Source organism: Homalodisca vitripennis, chromosome 3 (assembly GCF_021130785.1).
Source record: "Homalodisca vitripennis isolate AUS2020 chromosome 3, UT_GWSS_2.1, whole genome shotgun sequence".
NCBI classification, from domain to species: domain Eukaryota; kingdom Metazoa; phylum Arthropoda; class Insecta; order Hemiptera; family Cicadellidae; genus Homalodisca; species Homalodisca vitripennis.
In genome coordinates this window covers 88119549-88146788 of record NC_060209.1, presented here as the reverse complement: position 1 = coordinate 88146788, position 27240 = coordinate 88119549, and the positions used below count along the sequence as shown (strand labels likewise).

The window sequence follows — 27240 nt, the reverse complement described above, 5'->3', positions numbered from 1 at the left end:
AAACATTCTTTCTAATAAAGTATTCGAATTTTCAATGGCAGAAATATTCCCAAAATCTCCGAATTTAATATTAAAATAAATGTTTAGTATAAATGGGGAATAATGAGATCATGGAATAAAATATTTATTCATGAAACATTTTTCATAGGAGTACAAAAACGTCACAACACAAAACGTCTGCTCTTTTTGTTTGAGTTAAAATGTACGATCACATGCCAAAATTTGTCATTTTAATATGAGCTGACAAAAGTGTTATTAATATTTATATAACCATTTTTATAACACCGTGGTATTTTATTGATTTATTTCACGCATTTAAAAATAATATGAGCAGTTTTAAAAACACGTTTCCAAAGGAATGACTAGATTAAAGTTCATTTTGACAACTTGAACACTATAATATTTTGCAACAGCCTTGATTCTTGTATATATTCTTGTTGAAGATGGACTTCTCATCCAGAGCAATGCCTTCCCTAGTTGGTTCGCAGTTGGTCACTTGGAGAGACCGATCTATTAAAAAGTTAAACGCCTGATCTGAAACAAATTAACAATCATATTATTACAACTGGGTGGATGAAATAACACGTTTTTGCTCTTTTATAGTAGTAACTTAATGTCATAAGTTTTACAAGGTGTTTTTTTTAGACTTGTTATGTTTTTTTTGCTGATTCGCCTAAAGAAAATGGGAGGCAAACGAAAATTTATAATATGAATAATTTTTGTGTGACCCGTAAAGAAAGAATACAAACATGAAATTGAATAAATCACCACCCCGAATCCGCCCAACAGGAAGTTACTGCATTTTTAATATACAAATTCGTATTTATCAACACAATTATCTGTTGAATAAAATATTGTTTTTCCATTCTTAAATAAAATCCTACTAATCAAGAGGATATTGAACAATTCGTAGTAAAGTCTATACACAGAGACATTCCTTAAAGCTAGATTATGTAACAATTTGTTACATATGTTTAAACAACTCATGGAAAATAACACATAAGATAACGAAGAGATATAAAAATGTGATTTTACACTTCAACTTTTTATTTTTTGAAGAATATAGTCTCATAAAGTTGAAAGTGTAATTTCTTAGTTTGAAATCTAAAGGGGAATATAAAAAAGTAAACCTAAAAAATAATAAAACAAAATATCCCGAAGTACAAGTATAATTTATTATGACTACTGCTAAGTATTCCGACTCTCAATGCGTCGAAAAATTGCCAACACAATACAAATCTTGAGATATTTAATAATAACAACCATTTTATATACAAAAAACAAAGTCGGGTTAGTTACACCATTTATAAATCAAGAATGGCTGTATCTTTGATTGGTTCGATTCATCTCCACCCCGAATAACAGAAAAACTATTAAAATATCGTGGAGGTTCAAGGAAAGAATCCGTTAAATGGGAAAAGGAAAATATTTGTTATATAATAGTATATATTGAAAGAGCCTGTTACGCGTAACTAACTGTTTTATGTAAACATTGTTTTATGAAACACTACCACATGTTTAATGAATTTAATCACTATTTTCAATTTATTTACATGTATAATCTTAAAAGCATAGAGTAAGTTTGATAGTAACAACACTTCTTATTTCAACCTTTTCTGCAACCACTGTTGAGCACAGAGTAAGAAAATGTGCAGATAAGAAAATTACAAGTTTTAGTAAAAATAAAATGTAAACTGTACATTTCAGCAAATATTAAGTATGCAGTGCTTGGTGAATACTATAATGCAGATAAAGTGACTATCTAATATTTACTATAAATTTAAAGTTTTTATAAAACCCATCATACTTGTCTCTTGTTAGAACTAGGCTTCTCAGACCTGAGTATGTATATCTCGTATTTCATCGCTCTAGGAAACAAAGCAAAAATCAACAATGGCCCACACAAAAATAAAGACCGGAATAAATTACATTGGTCATAAACATACACTTTTTGAAATATTTTATTGATTTTGATAAGGCAATCAACATTAATCAACCAGCCATATTCAGTCAAATTATGTTATCCTGAAATATGATATAATCTAAGCAATTTTTATGACGTAATGGGACCTATAAAACTTAGAACATAGTTATGACACCGTATTATTCTAATATTATATCATTATTTTATAAAAGTCAGGTAACAATTAAAACAAAATTAAACTTGATTTTATAGGAGGCGAGGACTAGAACGTTCACTATTAAACCTCAATACAATGTATTATATTAAATAAAGAAATAAACATTATTTTAAAAGAAAATAAGTGAATTAAATAATGTAAATAGCTTATTAACAACACAACTTAAAAACGTTACTTAACTAAGTTAAGCGCTCCGTTACTTAACTTTAACTTAATGAAATTAATATTCAACGTAAAATCAGAACTTGTAATAACGCAAGCAAAGGAAAATCACTAATTACAATAATCTTAAAACATGCCACCGGTGACTCAGACACACGCACTACCCAAATAACATTGCACTTCTTCACTGAAACGAGAACGCATGCAAAACGATTTCTCACCTAGAAGAGCATCTTTCAGTTAGTGAGTTATTGTTACCTATGTTGACGTTATCCTTCGCAGAAGTAGCGAACCAGGCGTCTATCCGATACTCCTTGCAGAGCTTATTAATGGAATCTGTGGGAAGAGAACTGTTGTAGATGTCACACTTGTTGGCTAGCAGTACTACAGGGACGGCCGTTCCATCGCTGAGTGTCACCTTCTCTCGCAGATCGCGCAGCCACTGTAAACGATGAGTAGGTATTGTATGTTCGTTACTATCGTTCTAGAGCATACCATACTTCATGTAAAGAGAGGAGGACTAATTGCTAACCGAACTTGACTAGCGAACTGTAGCGACATCGTAACGGAATTCCGCTGAACCTAACATAACCTATAAATAAGCTACCATAACAAAATCTTGGCGCGCTGAGACGGCCTTACTCGGACGAAAACAGTGAAGTAGCCTAAGCCTTATAACACGTCTTTTTATAAATAATATACTCTGTAAACATGAATAAAACAACTGTACCAACATTCTCCCACAACCATGGATTTTGAAAGTATACTACCCTTAAATATAGTAACGACATAAAGGTTTCTGATTTATTCATCTGAACCTTTATATGTTAGTTGATAGATTAACATATAAATGTCATACTAGGTATTTTCTATGGTTGACCCCTTAATTCTCCGAACTCATGATGAACCTATTTAAATTTGATTTCATGATAGATAAAAAACCTCTATTCAAGAATTAGCCGTCACCGATTAGACTAAGATATGAAAATTTAGTTTATTAACGTTTTAGAATGTAACACGTCTTGCTGACAGTGTTTTACGAAGCTATCTTGAAAGTGATGCAACACTAAGGCTTGTCTGTCATATATATTTCGTATTTTTATGAATATCTAAACAGGATGTTTTTATTATATAAAATTAAAATGTTTCATCTACAAAACAAATGAATAAATTTCAGTTTGCACCAAAATGGTTGTTTTTTTTCTATTATTGTGCGTCTCAAAGAGATTGAGACCGTGTTTAGTTGAGAACTTCTCCAAAAAGGAGACTCCTCAATCTTTTAAAATGCAACAATTTCTTCTCGCTTAAAATATTTATCAAGTTTTCTTTTTGTACATGCTGTTATTTACATGCCGTGAAGTCGTAATGTCTCGTATATCACAGCTGCAGCTGCAGATAAGGAACAGGAAACAACTCTTGGGTTTTAAGGGTATATAAATATTATGAATATATTAATTTTAATTAGTAAATTAAATAACATAAAGTAATAATAAAATATTTAAAATTGACCTTTAAAAGTGTTTTATATAACATTTCTTAGACTACTACTGTAATTTATAGTCTACTAATAACAATAACGAATTTATCGTCAAATAAACTATATTCTTACCTTACTTGCTGATTGAATTGTAGTGCTCCTCGTGAGGTCAAATACAACAACAGCTGCGACTCTATAGAACAGGAGTTAAATCAACAATTAGAATTTTACAATTATTATAAATAGTATAGTACGAGTAAATTCATAGAATTTATGAGTACATAACGTTTCGTGTGTGTGATCTTACAGCTTCTGGAACACACACGCCACAGTGAAGAGTCTTGGATTAAAACCGGCTATAAATGAGTAAATAAACTGACATGGAAATGAGCAGTGCGAAGTAGGAATGCGCATGCGCGATTGAAAGTATGATGTTCCGCCACCCTACGCTCAGTGTTTAGTAGAGCGGTAAAATAGGTAGATACAACAATTTCAGAGTTGTGGTCACTGGAGGAAAAACGCTGATTGATAAGGTTAAACGAAGTTACGAACGTGGATTGAACAGCGTATTTAGTAGAGAACTACGAGAGTGAAACAAATAATCACAACTACTTCTCCTGGCAAGAGCATTTTCAGTTTCATCACTTCCAGAATCTGTACGTAATCTTACATAGATATCTTGTGTGCCCTTGTTTAAGTGAGGTTTAATAAGGCAGCCTTGTTCTAAATAATCTTGAAGCTACATAGGGTTATAAGTGAACAAGGTAGGAGTAGCCTACGCTACGCCATGTGCCGCGTAAAGGCTTCTCTAAGACTGCATGCAAATGTCAAGGTAACCGCTACGTGTGTTACTACGAGTCACATGTTAAAACATCGTATGATTGAATTCAGTAAATTTACAAATCCTAATAATATTATAAATGCGAAAGTGATTTTGTTTGTTTGTTTTGCTTTCACGCGTGACTATTTAACGGTTTGTACTGAATTGTACAGGGACATTCTTACAGTCCCTGGGATAAATATCGGCCTTACTTATTTCGAAAATTCTTCCGGGCTACAACCCACTGGTCTTTAAAACAGCGAAAAATCTCATCTTGGTCTGTAAAGATGTGAAACATTAATTAAATATGAATAATATTAGTTGATGCCTATTGTAATCAGCTGCTCTGTGTAAACATTATTTATTATTATTAATTTGTTTACATTTATAATGAGTACATTGTTTAAGGAATTACAAATATTTTATCGCTGTTTTAGATTTCAGTGATTAGGTTAGTATTCATCAACTTAAAACATAAGATGGTCAGAATTTGACACCGAAGACTTCCTTTGAAGTAGTCGGCAAGAGGTATTTTAGATGAAATTTCGCTGGACTGTGGTTTTGTGCTTGTATATATATATATATATATATATATATATATATATATATATAATATATATATATACGTATATATATATTACATATATTATATATATTATTATTACATATATTATATATATATATATATATATATATATATATATATATATATATATGTATATACATATATATAATTCTTGATGGGGAAACAAGGAAAACAAGTATGGTACTAAACATACTAACAGCAAAGTAAATTACAATGGCTATAAATATAAACTTTCCTTGATCGTGGCAACAGACAAACTCAACTTTGGCGTCGGAAATATAATTCAATGGAACCAGCAGTGGTCATACACGTGCAACACTTACTTGTACGTAAACCAACGGGTAACTGCTAGTGCAGTGCATATATACAAAGCACAAAGTATTCTACCTTGTACTATACGTTATGACTATATAAGTAGACTTCTCACAGGTGTGTGAGTATATGTGTTTTTTGATCGGAAAAAAGGCAAAATAATATTAATTTTGTCTTCGGGAATACAATTCACTCGAACCAGAAGTGCTCAAACAGGTGTAAAACCTACGAAATTATGTGCGAAGCCGCGGGTATATGCTAATTGTTTTTTACTTTGCTTTTCTCATCGCCATCATCATTACCCATAAGGCCAATGTAAAAATGTTGCTCAGCTATTGAGTGACATGTACCATCATTGAACTCGATGTTGCCTATATAGAAATTAAGCTTCGTGCAAATTTTCAAGTCAATGGGCAGACAGACAGAAAGTTTTCCAACCCCTCGAGTGGAGTGGACTGTACGAAATATGTAATATTCTTTACAACACTGATTTTTTTGCGTAGCTTTTTTAAGTCTAACTCATTTCGTAAATCTATATATTCAGCATTTACATTACACAGGATAATAGTGACACTTACGCGTATTTGAAGTAAACTCTTGTCATGTAGCCGAATCTTTCGTTACCTGCAATGTCCCTGCAAATAGAGAAATCGAGGTTTCAGTTTATTGTTTATACATACTCTGATATAATGTAGAGTGTTTTAGTGGGAACGAAATGGGTTCGTAATACTGTGTTTTACAAAGCTACGTTGACAAATTTACGTTACTTACCAAATCTGAAGCTTAATGTGTGTTTCGTCCCTCGTGATGTGTTTCAGTGCGAAGTCTGCTCCGATCGTTATTTTGTATTTGGACGAAAATCTACCTGCAAATACTAATGGTTAACTAATGCTTGCAGCTAATGGGTTTAAACATATGAGATAATGAGATAATGATTTATTTTCGATAAATATTTACAATTTAATCATAAATTACTCATTTGAAAATACAAAACCATCTTTAACCAGTTGCGATGGTTTAGCAATACATAAAAAAACATAACTTAGAGTCTACCTTTACAAAATAAATAGTGCGACGAGCTCGTGCAACATCTTAACCAACACAGTATGTACACCACCTAAATCAATAAAACAACATACAAAAAACAATAGTCAGAACATAATTAGACAAAAGCAAAGCTTCACTTCTAATAAAAAAATATGTGACATTGCATGGTAGTGTTATTTGAAAATTTTAGTAAACTCTGCGTTCTAGTTTAAGCTATTTGGCTCAATTTAACTATAACTGGTTCACTTCCAGATATCTTTCCTCTCACCCTTTCTACCACTCTTAATAGCTAAGTCTTCGAACTCCTCGGAGAAGGAGGGGAGGATGCGGCGAGTGCCGCTACAGATTTGAATTTGGCGCGCGTACTCCGTCTGTAGCTGCGAACGCGATTGCCAGCTGCGCCGACCTCTAGCTCTTAGCTTGAACAATAGGAGCCTCCTACCATCCGGAATTCTTCCGGACAGGTTCTGGTAGGATGGTTCCTGCTAGGTTAGCAGGCAGGAACCGGAGGTTGTGAAACGGTCGTTGTGCAGCTATCGGGTGGAGTGGACGGTAGGAGTGAGTGTACGTGGCCTGGGACTTGATATAATTGTTAGGGAACCTTTCGGTACTATATCCAAATTATTAGTTATTATTTAATCATCAAAGCTGGTTAGGTTTTGGATAGAGGGAATCTAGTGGCGGATCCACGGATTATTCCTCTGGAAGGTCCCCCCTTCCGGTCGCGACGACACGAGGTCGCAAATATTGGTCTCTGCCTGCTAACCTAGCAGGAACCATCCTACCAGAACCTGTCCGGAAGAATTCCGGATGGTAGGAGGCTCCTATTGTTTGAGCTAAGGGCTAGAGGTCGGCGCAGCTGGCAATCGCGTTCGCGGCTACAGACGGAGTACGCGCGCCAAATTCAAATCTGTAGCGACACTCGCCGCAACATCATAAGTAACATAACAAAATGTCGTAGCTAAAATATAATCAAATTGAAATTAACAAAGTTCCACAAAAGAAAATATTTAAAATTTTATTACTTTATAAATTATGTATTAAAATTTCAATTATGTTTTTTGGAGCAAGAAGCTGAAAATACTTCTCTATTTAAAGACAAACCCCCAGTGATATTACCGGCATGACAAGGCATTTTGTATTGGTCGGGAGGGCTCCTGACACATATAAAGTTGTGAAATAATTTCAGCCTCATTCATTTTAGGCTCGTCGTATCTTGATAGATGCGGTTAGTAGCATCTGTTTCATCTTAGAACAATACTCAGTCATTACTGGGTCGCTCAATTAGCGAAAATGTAGACTTTAGTAGCCAATTTAAAATGAGCCAATACGAAGAACATTTATTCAACATCATACCGAAAACTGAAAATAAAATTGTGAAGAGGTACCTCAGCACTCATAGCAGAAACATAATTTTTTTACTGCGTGGAACACATTCTATAGATCACAAGGGGCCCTAAGGTTCAAAATTAATTAAAATTGTACAGAAATCTTATGACTGTTCATGCTACCTATTTATTAAGCGCAAATGTCTGTAAAAATATTTTTAATATTATATATATATATATATATATATATATATATTCAACGCCAAAAATTGAAAAGAATGTTTTCAATCATTTTGCATTTTAAGTAATCCCAAGACGCCATGAAAGTATACATGTACAAAATCCTTGTGTTTTCATAGAATCTGACGTCTGTGATAACTAGAGTGAAAAGGGAGCGTCTGGAATGAATTTCATTCGGATGATGAATTAAATTAGTGAATAGTCCGGCTAATATATAAAAACGTAAGATATAACTTATACAACCTCGTATTGAAAACTTTAAAGAATTAGCATTTAAGCCATTGTAGAAAATGCATGCGACTTCAAAAGTCTTGTCATGTAACAAGCGACAAATATTTATTTGGATACAAAACTAATCCTAAGAGTCTCATCAATATTTGGTAGAACAGGTAGGGGTCCACTCCATAAAATAGTCAGAATTTCATTATAACTCATCCAAAAATTGTGTTTAAAAAAGAAAAATTGTACTATGTAGATCATCTACAGACCTTAAAATTCTTTCGAACTTACCATAATTTGACATTAATATAAGGCTGCAGCAAGGAAGCTTGGTATTCCTCGGTCGACAATTCAATTTCGGCTTAGTGACATGTTTTCAAAACACTACTTGGACCTCTACCCGTAGTAACAAAGGAAGAAGAGGGTACAATTGAAAAGTGGATTACTGATTGCTGTCGAAAAGGGTTTCCACGACAGGAAGAAGATTTGCAACTTAGCGTTCAGGAATTCTTAAAACAAAATGCAAGATCCAATCCTTTTAAAAACAATCTTCCTGGCCTTGGTTGGTATCAAGCATTTTTTTAAGGCATCCTAACCTAAAATAAGAGAACCTGGGCATAAGAGTAATCTTTCCTATCAATTAAGTCAGCTTTATTCTGAACTGCAGATCATACTGATCGCCCTACGAATATTGCAGCCTGTAGATGGTGCTGCATTTAGGCCAGTCAAGTCAGACTGGAGAAGGTCAGGTAGTTATTAATTTGTGTAGTAACCACCCGACAGACGCTTTAATTTAAGAAAATGTTGTACCAAACCTGAAACGTGTAGTGGACGAGGTTAAGCCTCAAACACTTATCAACAGATTTAAAGCTTGTGGCTTGTTTCCTTGGAATTGTAACTCAATTGATTACACAAAGTGTCTTGGTAAAAACCAAGCCAAAGCTTTACCGTTAAATGGTATAAGTGTCACATTACACTAGATCAGTTTGAACGGATTTTAGGAGACGAAATGTTAGAGAAATTCCTTGATATAGAGCTAGTATTTTCGAAATATAATGATCCACCATTGTTTTTCACATTGTATCGAGTGTGGGAGGAATTTTTCAAAAATAAGCAATCTCAAAAGTCTGGTACATACGTCACGGATCCAAAACCTGTTCAAAAACTGTAACTGAAGTACGTGTGTCAGAAAGGTTTATTTCCAAAGGTACCACACAACTGGTATAAAAAACCAACACAACTAAGACTCTGAAATGATTTCACCTACACCAGATGTTGTCCCCAGTCCAGCACAACATAACTCTACATATCTTTAGGAATCAGTAACAATTGTGGAACATTATTGTACAATACCTAGGAAAAAGTTGAACCTTCAGTTTATGCATTGTGCTTCAAGCTTCTCAATGCCTTGCCCAAGCATCTGGAAGAAATTATTACTTTGGTTGATGTTCTTGAGTGGCCAAAACTCCCACCAGAAATGGTAAAAGACAAACTTAAAGAGTACCTTACGTTGTTTCTTCGAAGAAACGGAAAGATTGTATAAAGAAAATTACGAAAAAAGCAAATGAAGACAGAGGCAAGGCTGAAAGAAAACGACTAAAAGAAGTTAAATAAAGGCCAAGAAGGAAAGTATACCAAACAAAACAAGATCATTTCCTTTAACACGAAAAATAATGAAAATCGATTCCCTGAGAAAAAAGTTAACAAGTCAAGTTATGTTAATGAAGGACCGTTCGTATCACACTGGCCTGCGTTTATGGGGGAAAATCGTTTCCGAAAACAAAACGTGGCTTGTGCTATAGTTGTGGGACAAATTTCAAAGACGATAAAGGAGACAAACCTGTTGAATTTGATATGTGAGATAGGTTGTATCACAAAAAATGTGTGTGAAATTGAGACGAAATTGATGGAAATAATCCTGTGTTTGTATACACTTCGTGTTTGGACTTCAGAAATGAGATTTATAAGGAACTAAGTATTAAATAATTTTTATAAGGTGTTGTAGCAGAGCAAGTTTTAATTTTTTAGGTTGTATAGGTTTATTTAGTTAATTGATCAAAGCATCACAATTGACTCTAGACTGTTATTGCATTTATGTTTAATTATTTGTTATCATGTCATTTGAACAATAATCCTACATAGGCCTTAGTCTCTGTTTTTTTTTTACTTTTTACTTATTAAATCATATTTATTGTATCAAATAAAAATATGTATACAAATTATATGACATATGAGTAAGTTTTGTGCTTGATTTTATTGCCTAAATCTTGTTTTAGCAAAATATTTTTGTGTGGCAATGACTGTCCAACCAAATGCCTATAACTCGGGTGCCAATAAAACAATTATGTAACATAATTTGTTTAAATTACTTACATTTAAAAATGACACACATATTTATTATTGCGATTTTTTGTGAATGCTAAAAGACACAATAAAACAAAAAAGCAGTCGGTATTAACAAAATATCTCTTTTTGTGTGCGTGAGATCACATTATTGGACATACAGCAGGAATAACAGCTTAAAATGCCAATGACTGTATAGTTTACCCTGTGCATTTTGTCGGTCCAACCTTTTCCTTAAAAGAGTTTTTTTAACCAATGAAGATAATCTTAATTAAAATTTGGTCTTGAATAGTTCTTCTGCAAAAACGGAAATAAATTTTAACTGGTAGTAAAGAACTCCGGTCTATGGAACCGTCATGTCAGCAGAACTTGGAAGCCTAGCATGCCCTATTGGCTTGTATTTCTGGCAATCGTTCCAATTATTTTAACGATTCAGAGACTCTAAACGAATTGAGATAAATTATATAATAGACTGTTGTGATACATTTGAAATAGACTATCAATGTTAAATTAGTGGATTTCAAAATTTTGAAGTAGTACCATTTCTCTCTGGTATAATTAACCACGACGAAAATCAACAGATTAAGAGTTATATTTTAAACAGAGTAATGCTAAATGCTCATGTTTGCTCGCTTGGTGACCCCCGTTGTGTCAGACGCTGTGGACCGCAACCGAAGATAACCGAGTGTTCATGTTTGCTCTCAGTACAGTGGAATGTTTCCTTTGCTTTCGAAATATTTGACCGTGACAATGACGAGTTTGAAACTGGGGCATCTCCATGTCACAGACGAGACGTGACCAGCTTGATGTGTGAATGATAATATTATGTTTTATTATCTCAAAGCACACCTAAGATAAAACGTGTTATTAGTCACCCAGACACGGACAACCGCCGCCATAACACAAACCAACTGTTCATATATTTCAGTATATTTTATTTTTATATATATTTCAGCTATGTGAACTAGGAGGACGTCTTGAACTGTGAGTAATCTTTCAGGACTGAGTGTATGGCAAGACTTTAAAACAGTAGACTTTTTGTCAATAGACCAGAATTAGTTCCAAACTGAGTCACCACGGAATAGCACCAAAATGAATCAATTTATTTTTTTAGTTTTTCCCTTAATTTTCGACCGATTTTATTTTTTAAACTAATTTATAAAGTAAATGATCAGCGAATTTGGTGCATTATAAAAAAATTTGTGTAATAACAAATCTACTGTAGAGAACTTCTATTTAAATTTAAAAATGAAAGTTGGCACATAGTCCTTTTGTAAAGAATAATATTTAGAAATTTGAAACTTTTACCTTTAAAATCGGTTGAATAGTTCTATCAGAATCCTTTTTTCGTTATTTCTGGTTTTTATCTGGTTGAACATATCAAGGCGGCAATACAGCCTAACGACTCTAACGACTTCGAAGTTTGAATAAATAGGCCTACTCGCAAACGAACCGGAAAACTGATGATAGTGGTGATTAGGCTAACCTGTACGGTTCACCTCATACGATTAGATTAATGTACCTAGTTTTTAAGATGTGTCACATCTACGCCATATTATAACGAATTATGAAATACAACTTGTACATTAGTACAAATCAATGAATATGTCAGTACTAGACTTTATTCCCAGTGCCGTAAGGTGGTGAAATTGGTCTTTGGCTTAGATTATTATTTTAGTTATCGTCTAGTCTAGTTCTAGTTACAGTCCTTTTAAGACATCTTCCATGAAAACAGGAAAAATACAAAATTTGTCATCACTTCAAGAAGACTCTTATGCATTTAAAGTATCAAATAAGGTCATCTTGGAACCAGGAAATTTTATCACTTTTCAGTCACATTTTCGAAAGCATATATAGTAGAAATAAATAAAATAATAACAAGCCCACGGGAAAAAAGTGGGAGGAAGTCGAGTATGGTTTTACAGTGTGCATTTAAGAGTTGGCGGAGGGGAATGGACATTGTATTAAAAATTTCACTCTTATTTTTAAATATAAAATAACATAATATTTCACTCTTTTATGTAATTTAAAAAGTCATATATCATTTAAGAAGAGTACATTACTAAAATATGGAAAATCATTTAGTTAATCTAAGAGTAAAAAGATCTTCAAGTAATTATTTTTTTTATATAACAATAAAATTTACTGCCGTATTGTTTTATTTAAAAATCTAATTATAAAATCATATTTCATTTAAGAAATGAATATGTTTAATAAATTATGAATTATTGATGAATTATTATGAGAGTGAATAATTCCTTAACTTAATCTTCAGTGAAAAACTGCTCAAATGTACTTCTTAAAATAACTATAATTCCTCTTGAAGTGATCAAGAATTTTTGTTTTTGGGAATAACCTGTGATTGTAAGTTAAAAAAATAGCCTTACTAAAAACCGATTACACCACCTTACATCCACATGATTCTGAAAGATTGGAAACGTTTTGCTGATTCTACCATAGCGGCAGCAGTACATAAAATATTTAAACAAGTAATTTTAACAAACAATTTTTTGAGACATAGCCCTAGCCTTAAAGACTTAATTGGGACACTCTGAAACACTTCTAATACACTTCTTGAGGTCTTTAGTATTTTTTATGCAAACACAAATACAAGGATTCAATATTACACTCAAAAATTAGACCTAATATTTTACAATGTCCTTTAGCCTTGCTTTTATACAAAGCTTTGCAGACAGACAAACCCTTTTAGTTTAAAAATGCCATTATTGCAATGTTTAGTGACCGTTAAACAATACTTAACCCAACACTTGACAAAACTATTATAGTCTTAATTCTGGAAAAACATCATTAAGATGCAATTTTTCAAAACGTTAAGTATTTCTAGCTACATTAAACAACAACGACTCCAAGTACATTAGTAATCAGTGAATAAATACAATTATAAAATATTAATTAACATTCAACTACCATTACACGGAGACTTATTCATTTAAGTCTGAATAATATTGTGATTTAAGTATGAATGAAACATCATTATTGAGTATTAGTTGTTAAAGTTTTATTGTTATAGTGTTATCCGTGAAATTTGATGCAATAAAAGGTTATTATTGTAATTGACCATCATTATTTTTTCAATAAAGTGTAAATATGAAAATATATTTCCTTTACAGTGTGGGAGACGAGAGCCAATTTGCATGGAATAATCACAACGCTTAGGATATACAGTATAAAGAAATATCTTGTAAAGATTTGATCGTTGGAGGTTAAGTGGATATCAAACTGTAAAATTATGAAATGATAATTTCTTCTCAAATAATATTTTTCTTATCATGACACGCGTAAACAGATTGTCAGATACATAAAGCCGACCGTCAGGCAACTAGATGAATAGAATGAAAAAAAGGAGAGAAATTATACGCCTCTTTCCGCCAAATAGTCGATCTGCTCCGCAGCTGACACTAATTTTACATTCACTTATGTGTGACGGTCGGTTTTGAGCGTGTAAAGCTATAACAAATTTGATCTGAGAAAAGTTATCGTTACATATTTATTAACCCACACATTTCGACCTCCTCCAAAATTAACACGACTGACGATCTATTGCTTTCTAGCGGAAATTCGTAGATCAGTTTCACGATAAACCACGTTGTATGTTTATACAATGCACGTAGCCTCCCGGACACTGCATTATTAGGTTTTAGTAATTCCCCCTATTTTAAGTATTTCATTCACAACTAATGATCATAACGTTGGTCACTATATGAAAACTAACACAATGACAAAGCCAGTGTAGTAGTCATCGATTCCAACGCACTCAGACCAGCAAACACAACAAGAATTTGCATACAGACTTCCAGGTGATTTTCTAATGCAGTGAACAATGTAGCCCATTCCGTGAAAGAAAAAAAATAAATAGCAGAAGATGAATGGAATATGCTCCTGTAGTAATTTAAAGTGTCGAATTATAGATAAAAACAAAACAGTTAGTATCATCGATTAAATGCTATTGGCGTAGAAAGAAACGTAGAAAAATAGTTCCAATTTCCTATATACAAAATTGTAGCAACATATTTTTAAATCCGAGTGAACTGACACAACTTGGTATACTGTACTTCAATTATATGGAGATAAAATATAACATACTTCTTAGACATCTATTTTTTGCTTCGTTCTGAAAATTTTCTTTTAATTTTCTAAGATTATATAACTTACCGTCAACATAACGTCGTACGATGGCAGTTTTTCCTGAAACAAAAAAAATATACGGGCGTTTTTAATAATTTACTCTTCAATCATGATAAATAAGCATGACAACAAAATGTTATATATTTTAAAATATAATATTTTGTATTTTTAACGCTTTTCTCTCTCATAAAAAGCAAAATGGCCATGGTTGAAGCAGAAGTAATTTTATTAAATACACAAATATACTTAATCTTAAAAGAGAAAACAGTAATTTTGTATTATTTTCTACTAATTTAGATTTGGATAACACTTACTAATTTAGATAACATACTAATGCTTTACAGAAAGTTCGACTACCAAACTGCCAGGAATTTATATTTTTCGTGCTATATTTGGCCTCATCACCACACCTTAAAATGATTTATAAAAAGATGACTTGTGCTCACATTAAAGTTTTTTCCAAACTCTTCGTGGATAGTAACTCACCGAGAGGCAGGTGTGAATAAAAGTATTAACCAACTTTTATGCAATTAATACACAAACTAAGATATCATTTCAACATTTATAATAATACAGGTTCTTGAGATAAAGTTCACAGATCGGCAAACAGGGTATATAAACAAATTGTTTTACGCCCACCTAATAACGGTATCCAACTTGTATAATTCACTCCAGTGGATAATTCATTAAACCGGTTTTTAGATTTTGGTCCGTAGAGTCTATATCTGAAGAGTTTACAGAACGTACTCGTTTTGTATTTTAAATTATATGGCAAATTAATAACAATAATTATGATTTGAAATATTACTTACTCTGTAGCACGTCAACTACGCCTAGGGCTATTCCGGTTATATAAATAGGGCTATATAAATCATCGGTGAGACATTTCCTGTCACTTGTCTACGCGTGGGCTTTTCAATTCAAGAATTTTCTCAATACAAAAGTCCAAATAGCCTACATCATCGTCGGTGAGATGGACCGCAATGAAGTGTTTTCAATTTGATGTGCTGATTAACAGTTAAAAATCAATTTCAAATGTCAAATGCTTTGCTTCGCTTTCCGATGACGATCTACTCCCCTTCACAAAATTCTGAATCGTATAAACTGCTACCGTGGAAGTCAGATTACACAAGAAAGCACGATTTCAATAATCATAACCTCAAAACTCGACTTTCAAGTAGCAGAATGCAGAATCACACTGCGGAATGAGAAAACAAAGAAGGAAACGAGATCAAAAACTGCATATTTAATGTCTTGTTGACATCCTGTTCAGGGTCAACCACATCTTGGAGTCTTGGACTTTCTAGTTTTGCAGCTTTTTGGCTGGTCTGGCGTTGTGATATTTCGCTCAACGTAACACTTTATTATCACATTCTTTAGGTCATTCACAGTTGTTTCATTATACTTTCATGAACAGATAATAATATTACTAAGCCTACTGCATGCCCGACTTGACTTATACAGCCTTTTTATAGTAGGTCCGCATATTGGAATGTGTAGCCTACTCCAGATTCAATTAAAACACATTATACATCTGGTCGAATTCAATAATGTACAAATATTATTACTGACTTGTCCACTAAGTTTGGCTTTCTTATGTAAAATCAGTAGGCCTACTTACATTTTGATTACCAAAAACAACTCTGTGTGTATTATTTGTGTGCAATTTGATACAACTGTGAGTAAAATAAATCTTGGATCTTTAACAACTGTATACAGTCGGCTAATTGAAAGTTTTTGTAAACGTCATGATATAGTTGGTTACAGAAGCAGAGGCATATTAGATTTACATTAGGGCCAAAACATAAAGCAAAGTTTGTGTTTTAACAGTAAAAAATATTTCAGGGAGTGCATATACGTTTAAAAAGTGTAATCGTTTATATAACACACGTTACTAGATGTAACATAAAAAAATAATATTTAATTACTCGTTGTATGAATAAAAAAACACACAGAAGAATAACTAATTTGTGAAATTAGCAAATTTGATAGTGATTTGAACAATTAGAGGGATAATACACGAACGATCTACAAAACAGATTAAATTTTATAATTTTCTAATCATTTCATTTAATGAAGGTAAATTTTATAAAGCAATTATTCATGTTCTTTAGGCACTAGTTAATTCTTTTCGTCATAAAAGTAAGTATAGAGCTAAGAAAATAAGATAAGCACATGCCTCTTAAACGTCAATTAGCATTAACTCTAGTATTCTACAACTACAAACTAAGTAAAACACGATTTGTCAAATTTGAAAAATTTATGTTTACAAAGCCAACGGCGAGATAATTGAACTCAAAATGATTGAACTGTGACACCGCTCAGATAAGCAATGTTGTCTAGACAGTATTTTATTGTTATCTGGTTCTACTCACCAACTCCGAAGTCCCCAATTATAAGAAATTTAAACTGAACGTCCTTTGTGTAATCTCGACTGGTTGTCATCATATTGTAATCCATGTCGGCGATATTCGGTCTCCCATTCATCGTTTAGAGGTTAATTTACCACACATATGGACGCACTGTCGACTCACTACGGATCCCGAGTGTTTGACTAACGCGCCTTTTTGATAAGAACCGCGTCCATCGGTCACAACGCTGCCAGAACACTCTGGTAGCGATCAATTAAACTTGAACTACACTGTGCTTTAAAGAGCCCAATATAATAATTTTTATCACACCAAATTATTACTTAGTTATAATTATTTGATGTACTATTTACATATACTCTTTTTATCAATATTTTTGGCGATGAAATTATTACTAAACATGAAATAATTTATATAGGATTATTAGAGTTACACTACCTATATAAGTTCAGTTGGAACCACTAAAACACTTTTACACATCGATATTGTCATGGAATAACAATAAAATAAGCTTTTATTAAATACTTTGGTACATTAGATACTTAGGTCAGTGAAAGTTAAGAATTGTAACTGATACTCAATTAGTTTTTTTATATAAGATTTTCCTTCTCATCATAGTAAAATAACATTGATTTCCCCTCCACAAGAACAATGTTTCAGTTCAGTGTAGGTACACCCTTATTTTTAGTCATAGAATTATAGGAGACGACTCATTGTAAAGATTTAATCAATAAACATCCAAACGTATTTTAGATTTGAGTTATTACAATATTTTTATTGGTTATTCAGTAACAAATCTCATACTTTGTTGTAGTTTAATATTATAAAAGTACATAGTTAAAAAAAACTAACTAAAAGGCGTTTGGATGCGCTCTAAGAGGAAAAACTCAATATCAATTCACAATAGTTGGCTCTTAAGGTCTAATTTTACATTAAAGGACATTAATCTACAGTTACTTCATACATACTGGAGCAACTTTCTGGAAAGATTCTTTTATCATGATGAAGGTAATATATGTTTCTATTAAACAGTTGTATTAAAGATTATATAACTTTGCTAGCTACTACATCATATTTTTGAGTATGCTGTTAGAACAAGTTTGTATTTTCCTCAAATAAGTTTTTAAAGTATTAGATGTTTTATCATTGAGGTGATAAATTTCAGACCAATCATTGTTGAAGAACTGATCAAGTTTCCTTTCATATACTTTTCAGATATTTTGGCAATTCCATTTTACAAATTGCAATTACCAGCTATTTCACGGTTAAGGAAAGCAATGGATGCAACAAATTAACAGTGGTTCTTTTTTTTTGACAAATTTATACATACTATCCAGTCTGCACTCAATGTAAAAACAATGTTTTTTCAAGTGAAATTTGTCAAAAAAGTGTAAAAGTAAAAAGTAAGAAAAAATTTAATGTTTTTTACTTTTTCTTTATATTTAAATTTATTAAAACAATCAACAGTAAATTGAATACAAACATAAAATTTTCCTGATCATGTAGAAACAATCTAATAAACTTACCAACCAGCAGAAGAATCTGTGATTTAAGTTTTGACACAGACATATCAACTTTTCTACTTTGAACCATCCCTCATTCTAATTATTGAAACCAAACGTCTGATGTTGAGGGATGTACCAAGAAAGGTGCCAAGCAGCCAGATACTTGCTCACTTCGTGCAGTTTTCAGTTTCAACTCATTATTGAATTTTTTTGTAATTTTGGTAAGTAGTAAAAACATTATTAATATCGGTTTAAGTTAGATGTCAGCAATATATAACTTAATTAATGGAAGCAAAGAAACTTTTTAAAATGTTCATATAGAAGTAACCATCCATAATACTATACTTAAACAAACAAATGTTAAATCAGCATCAGATAATCATATACAGGTTAAAGATATATATTTATATTATATATTACATATATATTTTGATGTATCAACAGAAAATATATACTCTTAGAAAAAAGACTTGTTTCATATTTTTCACATTTTCGATTCACCCATTTCAAACACCACCAAAACATGGCTAATGATCAATTTCTTTCTTAGGAAAAATTCTCCTTAAATTAAAAGTAAGGACGAAGTAAGTAAGAAGACCCCGAGCTGAGGGGTTGTATGGGCAAATTGGCTCTCGGCTCCTAGACTGTATAATAAAACAAAAAAGTGAAAAAACAAATACTGTAATGTATTACATATTGTGTACACTTTTACAGACTGTTGCACATACAGTTTTGTTACAATCATGGACACATACATTACTGGACTTAAGAAACTATTTCCTGTTTTTGAATACAACTTTTGAATTGTGTTAATATAATATTTTGTTCTTTTATATTTTTCATATAGAAAACCTTCTTTAAAAACATGTTTTTAGTATACATACATAATGTTTAATTTTGTAAAAATAATTTTAATCATAAAAAAATATTACATATTAATCAGCTTTTAATAAAATGTTCTTAGGTAGCTTAAAACATAATAGCAAAAAATAATTGTAACTGTAGACTCCAATCCAAAGTATTTTCACAAATTTCAAACAAATAAAATATATGTATTATGTTTTATGCTAATACTTGAAAACAAATTAGTTTGTCATACCTGCACTGTATGCATATGTGATTTATTTTTAATAATTATATCCTCAATTATCAAAGGTCAGTGATAGAATCTCTAACAGGTGATAGATGCCAGAAAGCGGGAACAACATATCTGAGTTGGCTGGCATTGGAAAGATAGATGGATTGTTATAGAAAATCGATTATAAATAGTTATGTGTGAAAAATTGTGCTACTAGTATGAAATTAAACACGTAATGCAATAAACAATTAATTTTATCTAAAAATAATTAAAATGTAGTATATATTAAAATGTTATATTTTTTCAGGAATTCAAGAAATTACAGTACACTAGTAAAACAATTATTTGATTCAGCAGAATTGTACACTTTTGTTAAGGTGTGTACAAAAGGAACACCCATCAGGTTCATTTCAGACTTTTCACTGCTATTTCAAAAGTTATGAAATAAAAAATGTGAATAAATGTCTGAAAACTGTTATACATTATAAATTTATGAAAAAAATTCAAATGAAATTAGTTTTTGGATCAATATTATTAAAAAGACGACAATAGTGATTAGTGAAATTTAGTTTCTTAAATGTTTTTTCTTGTGAAAAACTGTGACATTTGTATGCTTAAACCATATGTAAAAATTTACTTTTTTTATATAATTTAAATGTGAATAATGTTAATAAAATTGAAAATTTGGTAATATAAACATACGAATTTCACATTTTTTCACATGAAAATAATGAGCAGAATTTAAAAGAGAATGTGATTTTCACGTGATTATTATTTTTGTGCTATCTGGATAGAAAACAAAAAACTGGATAGAACACTAGGAATTACAAATTTTATTTGTGACTTTATAGTTTTGATGCGTGATGTTATACAGAGTTAAAAGTAGGGACACACTATGTTTAGTTTTTGATGGATAAAGATGGAGGGGTGGAACTTAGGAAACCTTTCTAGGAAATAGAAGTGGACTTTTTAGTCACTGATTCAACTTTGCCAATTTTCCCAAAATAGGGAAACTAGATCATCCTATCTCAATCCAGTATAAAATTGCAGCTCATTAAAATTAATTGAGGCAGAACATGAACATCCACATTAAGAAGGTAAAATAAATTTAATAAACAACCACTTTCCTTACAAACTCAAACCTCTTTACAGTTACTACCTGCTGCAGGGCTTATCTTATCAGTTTTGAAAAAGTCCAGTATCATGTTCAGTTTCTGGTTGAAATAAACAAAGTTGACGTGTTTTTGTGATACTTTACGTTGAAATGGAGTGTTTAAGTGAACAAGAGCGTATTATGATCCTGATGATGCAAGGCTTCTGAGATCTTATGACGAAGTAAGGAATTTATTTAATGACACTTTTACAAATCAAAACCCTGTATCTAAATAATAAGTTCAATAAACCATCCAATGTTTCTGAGAAACAGGCAGTTTAAAGACCGCACCAAACCTGGACGACCAAAATCGGCTACAAATGAAGCATTGTCACTTGACGTTTTACATTCTGTTGTAGAAGATCCTCATGCCTCAACAAGAAATGTTTCTCAAATATTCGGTATATCTCAAATAGCAATTGTAAAGTTTTACATGACAGTGGTTATAAAGCGAACAATATTCCTTTAGTTCATGAGCTAAGTAAGGACGATTCTAATCATCCTGTAGAATTGTGTGACATAATGATGCGGAACAATGATAATAATACAATTAGATTGAACAACATTGCTTTCTCAGATGAAGCAGTTTTCATGTTAAACGGTAATGTTAAAAGATACAATGCTCGTTATTGGGATGATGTTAACCCTCATTGGATTAGAGAGATCAACATACCCTGAACAATTAACGTTTAGCTTGGCACTGTGAGGGATCAGTTTGTTGGGCCTTTTATTGATGGAAACCTTCATGCTGAGGTATACCAGAATATTAGGTTTATCCAGCTATCCAAGTAGCACTTTATTAGTCTTTACATTTAAAAATTTTGAGCAATCATATTTTTGGAAAATGGGAAAGTTGTAACAGTGACTAAAATGTTAACTTCTATTTCCTAGAAATGTGTCCCAAGTTCCAGCCATCCATCTTTATCCATTAAACACTAAACATAGTGTATCCATACTTTTAACTTACACTGTATATAAGTGTACAAGTTATATTCAAAAAGTATTCAAATTGATGTCATTAAAAAAAAGAAGTTAGAAATATGGCTTATTGCTTCAAAGTAGTTCTCACCTGATGTCTTGCCCTTACTCAATGCTGTTTCCATTGCTTAAAATAGCATTTGAAGTTCATTTCTGGAACCTCAAAAAGTTGCTGTCTCCATTACATCTTCAAATTGGCATTCATACTTTCAGCTGACATTTGGATTTAGAGAACAACAAAAAATAATTTCTAGAGCACTGATGAAATCTTGATCTTGATGACTTCTTTTTGCTCAAGTGAAAGCAATTTTAGGACAAACTCTGAAGAAATATATTTCAAATCTAAATCATCAATATGAACTAACCCAACACTGATTCTAAATCCTCACTGATTTAATCAAAATATCCCAAATTTAATTGGTTGTTTCCTGTCATCAGTTCCTGCACTTTTTCAATATTTTTATCACTTTTACTTGTTGGAAGTCTTTCACACGGCTCATCACTTTAGAAAATTCATGGCATTCTTTAAAACGATTAATCCACTCATCAACTTGCATATGACTCACACTGTTATCAATAAAGCTTACAATAACTTTTTATAAATCTCTTTACAAATATCTTTATGCATTTGACTATACTGAATGTATAAGCAGCGGCAAAAATATCTAACTATAATATAATATTGATTCCGATTGGGATACTTTTTTAATGACCTTGCATTCTTCTATTGTAGACCATCACTCTCAAGCTCTCCTAGCACTATTTCAGCAGTAAAGCATTTATTTTCACAAGGTTTATTAATAAATTATGGTCTGATAGATTGCATTTATTCTGTATTTCATAAAAATACCAATTAGATGGCTACTGATGAGATTATGAATTTCAAAGGCGTATTCTGCCGCCTTAATACTGAAAATCTGATTAATTTTCTCTTAGTTTACTAAGCCTTTTAATATGCATTAGAAACTGTACGTGATTTAGAATAATTATGATGATTTACATAATAAAGTACTTTGTTATGTTTTTAAACTGCCTGACCAATTTTTATTTTAAACGTAGACTTATTGGCTGTGCGTTAGCGAAGCCTATCACTCGAGGGGCTGAAAAATTTCATTTCTGTCTGAGTCCACATGATATCTAGAAAACAAAATGACCTATAGACCTAAAATTTTACATGAAGCTTCATTTCTATATTGGTAACACAGATTTCAATGGTAGTGCCTGTCACCCGTGAGATTTGGCTGAACATCAGCAAATATTTTTTACAGTGGTCTTATGGGTAACCATGATAGAAACGAGAAAATAACATAATAAATAAATTTGTAAACAATCTGTGTAGAATGATGTGAGATTTTATAAAGTGAAAACTTTATTTTTAGAGTAAAAAAAACTTAAGTCAATGCTAACTCTGTCACAAAATTTGATTGCAGTGCACTCTTGCATTGTAGTAACGCCACTAGTTTACCAGAACTTTTATTAGTTGAACATTGCTACAAAACTTAAAATAGTGAGGAAAAATATGAATGTACCATGTATCTCGAGAAAGATTTTATCTGTACAATTTAAATTTTGCATGAAGTGCATAGACAGGAATGAGTTCTATGATGGTGCATGTCTAACCTTGGAATTTGGTTGAGCATCATTAAAACCTTAGTAATAACTTAGTAGGCTGATACAATTTCTCTTTTGTCTACTGAGGCATAAAAATTTCTTCTCTGTATGATTGTATGTCTGTCAGCAGGACATCTAGAGAATGTAAGAGCTATATAGACTTAAAATTTTGTGTGTTATCTTAGTAAAGCCTGTCACATGATACTTGGTGTGGCTTACTCTTACCTTGTTTATATTAGATTCATTTAGACCTACCATAAGTAAGTGAGAAGTTGAGATAGATACATTGTTTCTCAGTAATTATTAATGTAATTAATATTATTTTAAGAAATATTAATGTAATGTAATGCATGAGTTAATCATGTTCGTATCAGTGTATGATTTAATTGTTACCAAGTTCTAACTCCAGCTTAAAGTTCTTTCTCAATGTCTGTAATTGAGTTCTTATCATAAAGAAAAAATTTGTATTCTGTTACAGATGTCTGTAATGATATAAAGTATGTTGCTAAAGCCTTAGCAATGAAATTATGCACTTTGTTAATTCAGATTGTGGGCCATCACCACCAGAAAAAAAGTGGGGAAATTAATTTTAGTATGATTATCGAAGATTTGTTATCTTGAGTCAATAAAGATAATTCCAGTTTAGGAGGTGAGACACGAGAGTAAGATGAAAATTCATATGGTTTTGTTTAGGAATATTTAAAAGGGTTAAGTCCTTGCTTATTCAAAATGTTTTACAAATAATAAGTTAAGAAAAGAAGATGTTCTTGATAGTTAAGGAGACAATACATGTTTTAGTAACTGTGTAGTTACTGTTATTGAAATAAAAATAAGCAACAAATTGAACCATAACATTAAAAACATACTAATTAGTAAAAAGGCTATACAAATTCGAGTGATTGCAGGTTGGAATATGAAGATACCCCTCAGTTACGGACTGTAGTTGTTCTCATGTCATTGCACCAATTTATCTACGCCTCTACCTCTTTTAAAAACAAAATTAATGGAATGATAATTTCTCATTCAAATGAATGTTTTTTCTCAAAACTTCATATTTAGAATGAAGTTTACTTAATAACGATGTAATTCAATTACATTAAATAAAAAAGTTGTTTGTCATAATATTAATTTATACCCCTCAGTTTGTCTGTAAAATTGATGTACTGTCTAAGCTGGTAACTCTCGTGGACTGTTCAGGCATAGAATACAAGTTAAGAGTGTTATGATAACTAATTTAGTTGAAATTTCAAAACATAAATGTTATGTTGCGCTTATAGCTGTGTTATGTGTAAACTACTACGTTACTAAATACTCAGTAGTATACACTTCTGGCTGGTTTATACCTTCCAGTGAAACCCACACTGGGTACAGCAAAAACCGATGTGTTACTTAAATTTGAGCAACCTCATGGATGTCCAGGAGCGGCATATCATTAACCGCAAATGTCAAATTATTGGGGTAGATCGATAGGTCTAGTCTACTGCTGGAGATGACTGTTGGAGTTGGTTGGGCTCCCTAAGTGTTAAGGGCTGTTGCTAGCCTAGATAGACATAAGGGCATAACACTTCCAATAACTGGTCGTGCCTGCTTTGACTGGAGAGGTAGGTACAGAGATGGCAGACTCCTTCTTCCAAGGGACGTAACTGAGATTAATGTCCAAAATCCTTCCTCATGGATCTCAACAGGACGTGGCCCCTAACCACAACCTTACACATCCAGAATATCCTGTTACTGCAGAAACAGCACCTAGGTCCTTTTAGGACTAAGTGGAATTTCTCAGCTTTTTCTCCAAAGAGAAAAAAAACTTATCTGAGCAAAATGATGGTTTAGATTGCCTAATTTGTCTCACCCTCGTCTAGTACAAAGACATAGCTCTCCTATAAAGTCATCACCACTGCAGAGATCACCCTAACTGAGGAATTCCTGAATAATCATCTCAAAGTTGATGTATAGTCTCTTCCAGCCTCAAAATGAGTAATTATGCAATAGATTTTGAAAATTGTTGTTTTGGAAATATTTACATAGTATGTTAAATAATAACTATTTTTGAACCGATCGGTTATGCATGTGAACACAGTCCATTGGAAAACTGTCCATGTTAACCTTCCACAAACTCTAAATCCAACTAACTCTAAATCTGATCTTCACTACGTCTCCCAAACAGTATCGTCAAGTCATACGATCAAGTTAGTGGATTTCTTCCCGCTCCAAGCAAACTGCAAACTATGTGTTGTGATTAATTAACAAAGATCCTACACAAAGAAACTTGAATGGCCAATGCATATCAAAGGATTGTTATATATTCTATTTAGAGACATATTTTTAACTGAAAAGAACTCTAAACCTTCCGTCAATGCAACAGAAGAGAGAAATATTACATTTAGAAATTGAAGAAAGTAGTGAATAAAAATGAAACTAAACATGCTCAACAATATGTTTTATTTACATATAACACATTAACAAGATCACATGAATTGTTTGAAACTTGTTAGTATGAAAATACTGATACAAAAGCAGTTCACCCAATTTTTTAAGTTTTATTGTATTTATGACATTTGCTTTAAGTACAAAAGCAATATGTTCACATCAAGAAATCTACAAGAAAAAATATAACAATATAAAAAATAAATAAATAAGTAATAACATACGTAATAAAAATTAATATAATAAATATATAAACAAATAATACAAATAAGTAGTATGTTATAAACAAGAAAAATGTTTGTTGCACATAATTTCTAACATATAATATAATACTCTCAGATTAACATTTGCTAATTTTTTGTTTTTAATCATACTAAGTATTTTATAATTAATCAAGTAAATCCTCTAAGGAGCAAATTATATTTTTTCTTCTTTCAAAATGCTAGAGTCTCTTTTCAGAGCTTATTAAGTTAGCCCCAAATAATCTTTTTACAGTAGACATAACAAAACTTAGGAAAAGTTGGTATCCTATGAAAACTATTTCATCTTCCAGTGTAATTTTCCCATTAATAAAATCTAATATTTATTGATATACAAAGAAAGCAAAAAACAAACAACTTAGGTTGGTACTTGTGTTTTTGCTGTGGCACTTTAAAACATTGCTTTTGAGGAAATTAATTTTGAAGTTGAACAGCCGGAGGCGTTTTTAATTTCATGTTCTCTGAATAAGTCTTTTTGACGTCTTCTCCCTAAACTCATACGTTCCCAAGAAATAATCCTCATGTATTGATTGTAGATTGATTCAGAAACAATCTATATATAAACTATTTCTTTGATAACGATCCATTAAATCATTTTAAGTTCAGTAAATATACTGTCTTAAAATAGTCTTCTTCCAATAACAACAGTGCTCTACTTATTTTGCATCTTCAATCTGACATATACAGAAAATCTAAGCCGACAAGTTAGAGACTTATAATTAATAAATTACTGAATGCTACATTCAATTAAACGGTTTATATGTAATAATAATTAAGTTTCTTCTCAAAACCTCTTGATAATGTATTATTTACATGAATATTACCACTGTTATCAAAGAATTTATATTTTAATAAAATTCCACTGGTGGATCAGGCAAGAGTTAAATACATTTAAACACACAACCTCCTCTGATTAACAGACAGAAAACTAGATTGGAACAAATAGGCAACAATGGGCATCTTGTTTACACAAAATAAAATAAACAATTAAATTTTGACATTTGTATGATGTTTTCACCAAACAACTTAATTATGGATGAG

At 31.8% G+C, this 27240-nt stretch overlaps 1 protein-coding gene across 1 annotated transcript; it reads right to left on the bottom strand.

Moving 5' to 3' along the window:
• Positions 1-107: 107 nt before the first annotated feature.
• Positions 108-17393, bottom strand: LOC124357159 (ras-related protein Rab-32-like). Its single transcript, XM_046808666.1, has 7 exons — positions 17197-17393; positions 14849-14881; positions 6270-6363; positions 6077-6133; positions 3913-3973; positions 2562-2745; positions 108-534 (listed from the first exon to the last, which is right to left on the bottom strand). The coding sequence occupies exons 1-7, from the start codon at positions 17306-17308 to the stop codon at positions 395-397; spliced, it is 681 nt and encodes a 226-aa protein (XP_046664622.1). The 5' UTR covers positions 17309-17393; the 3' UTR covers positions 108-394.
• Positions 17394-27240: the final 9847 nt, after the last annotated feature.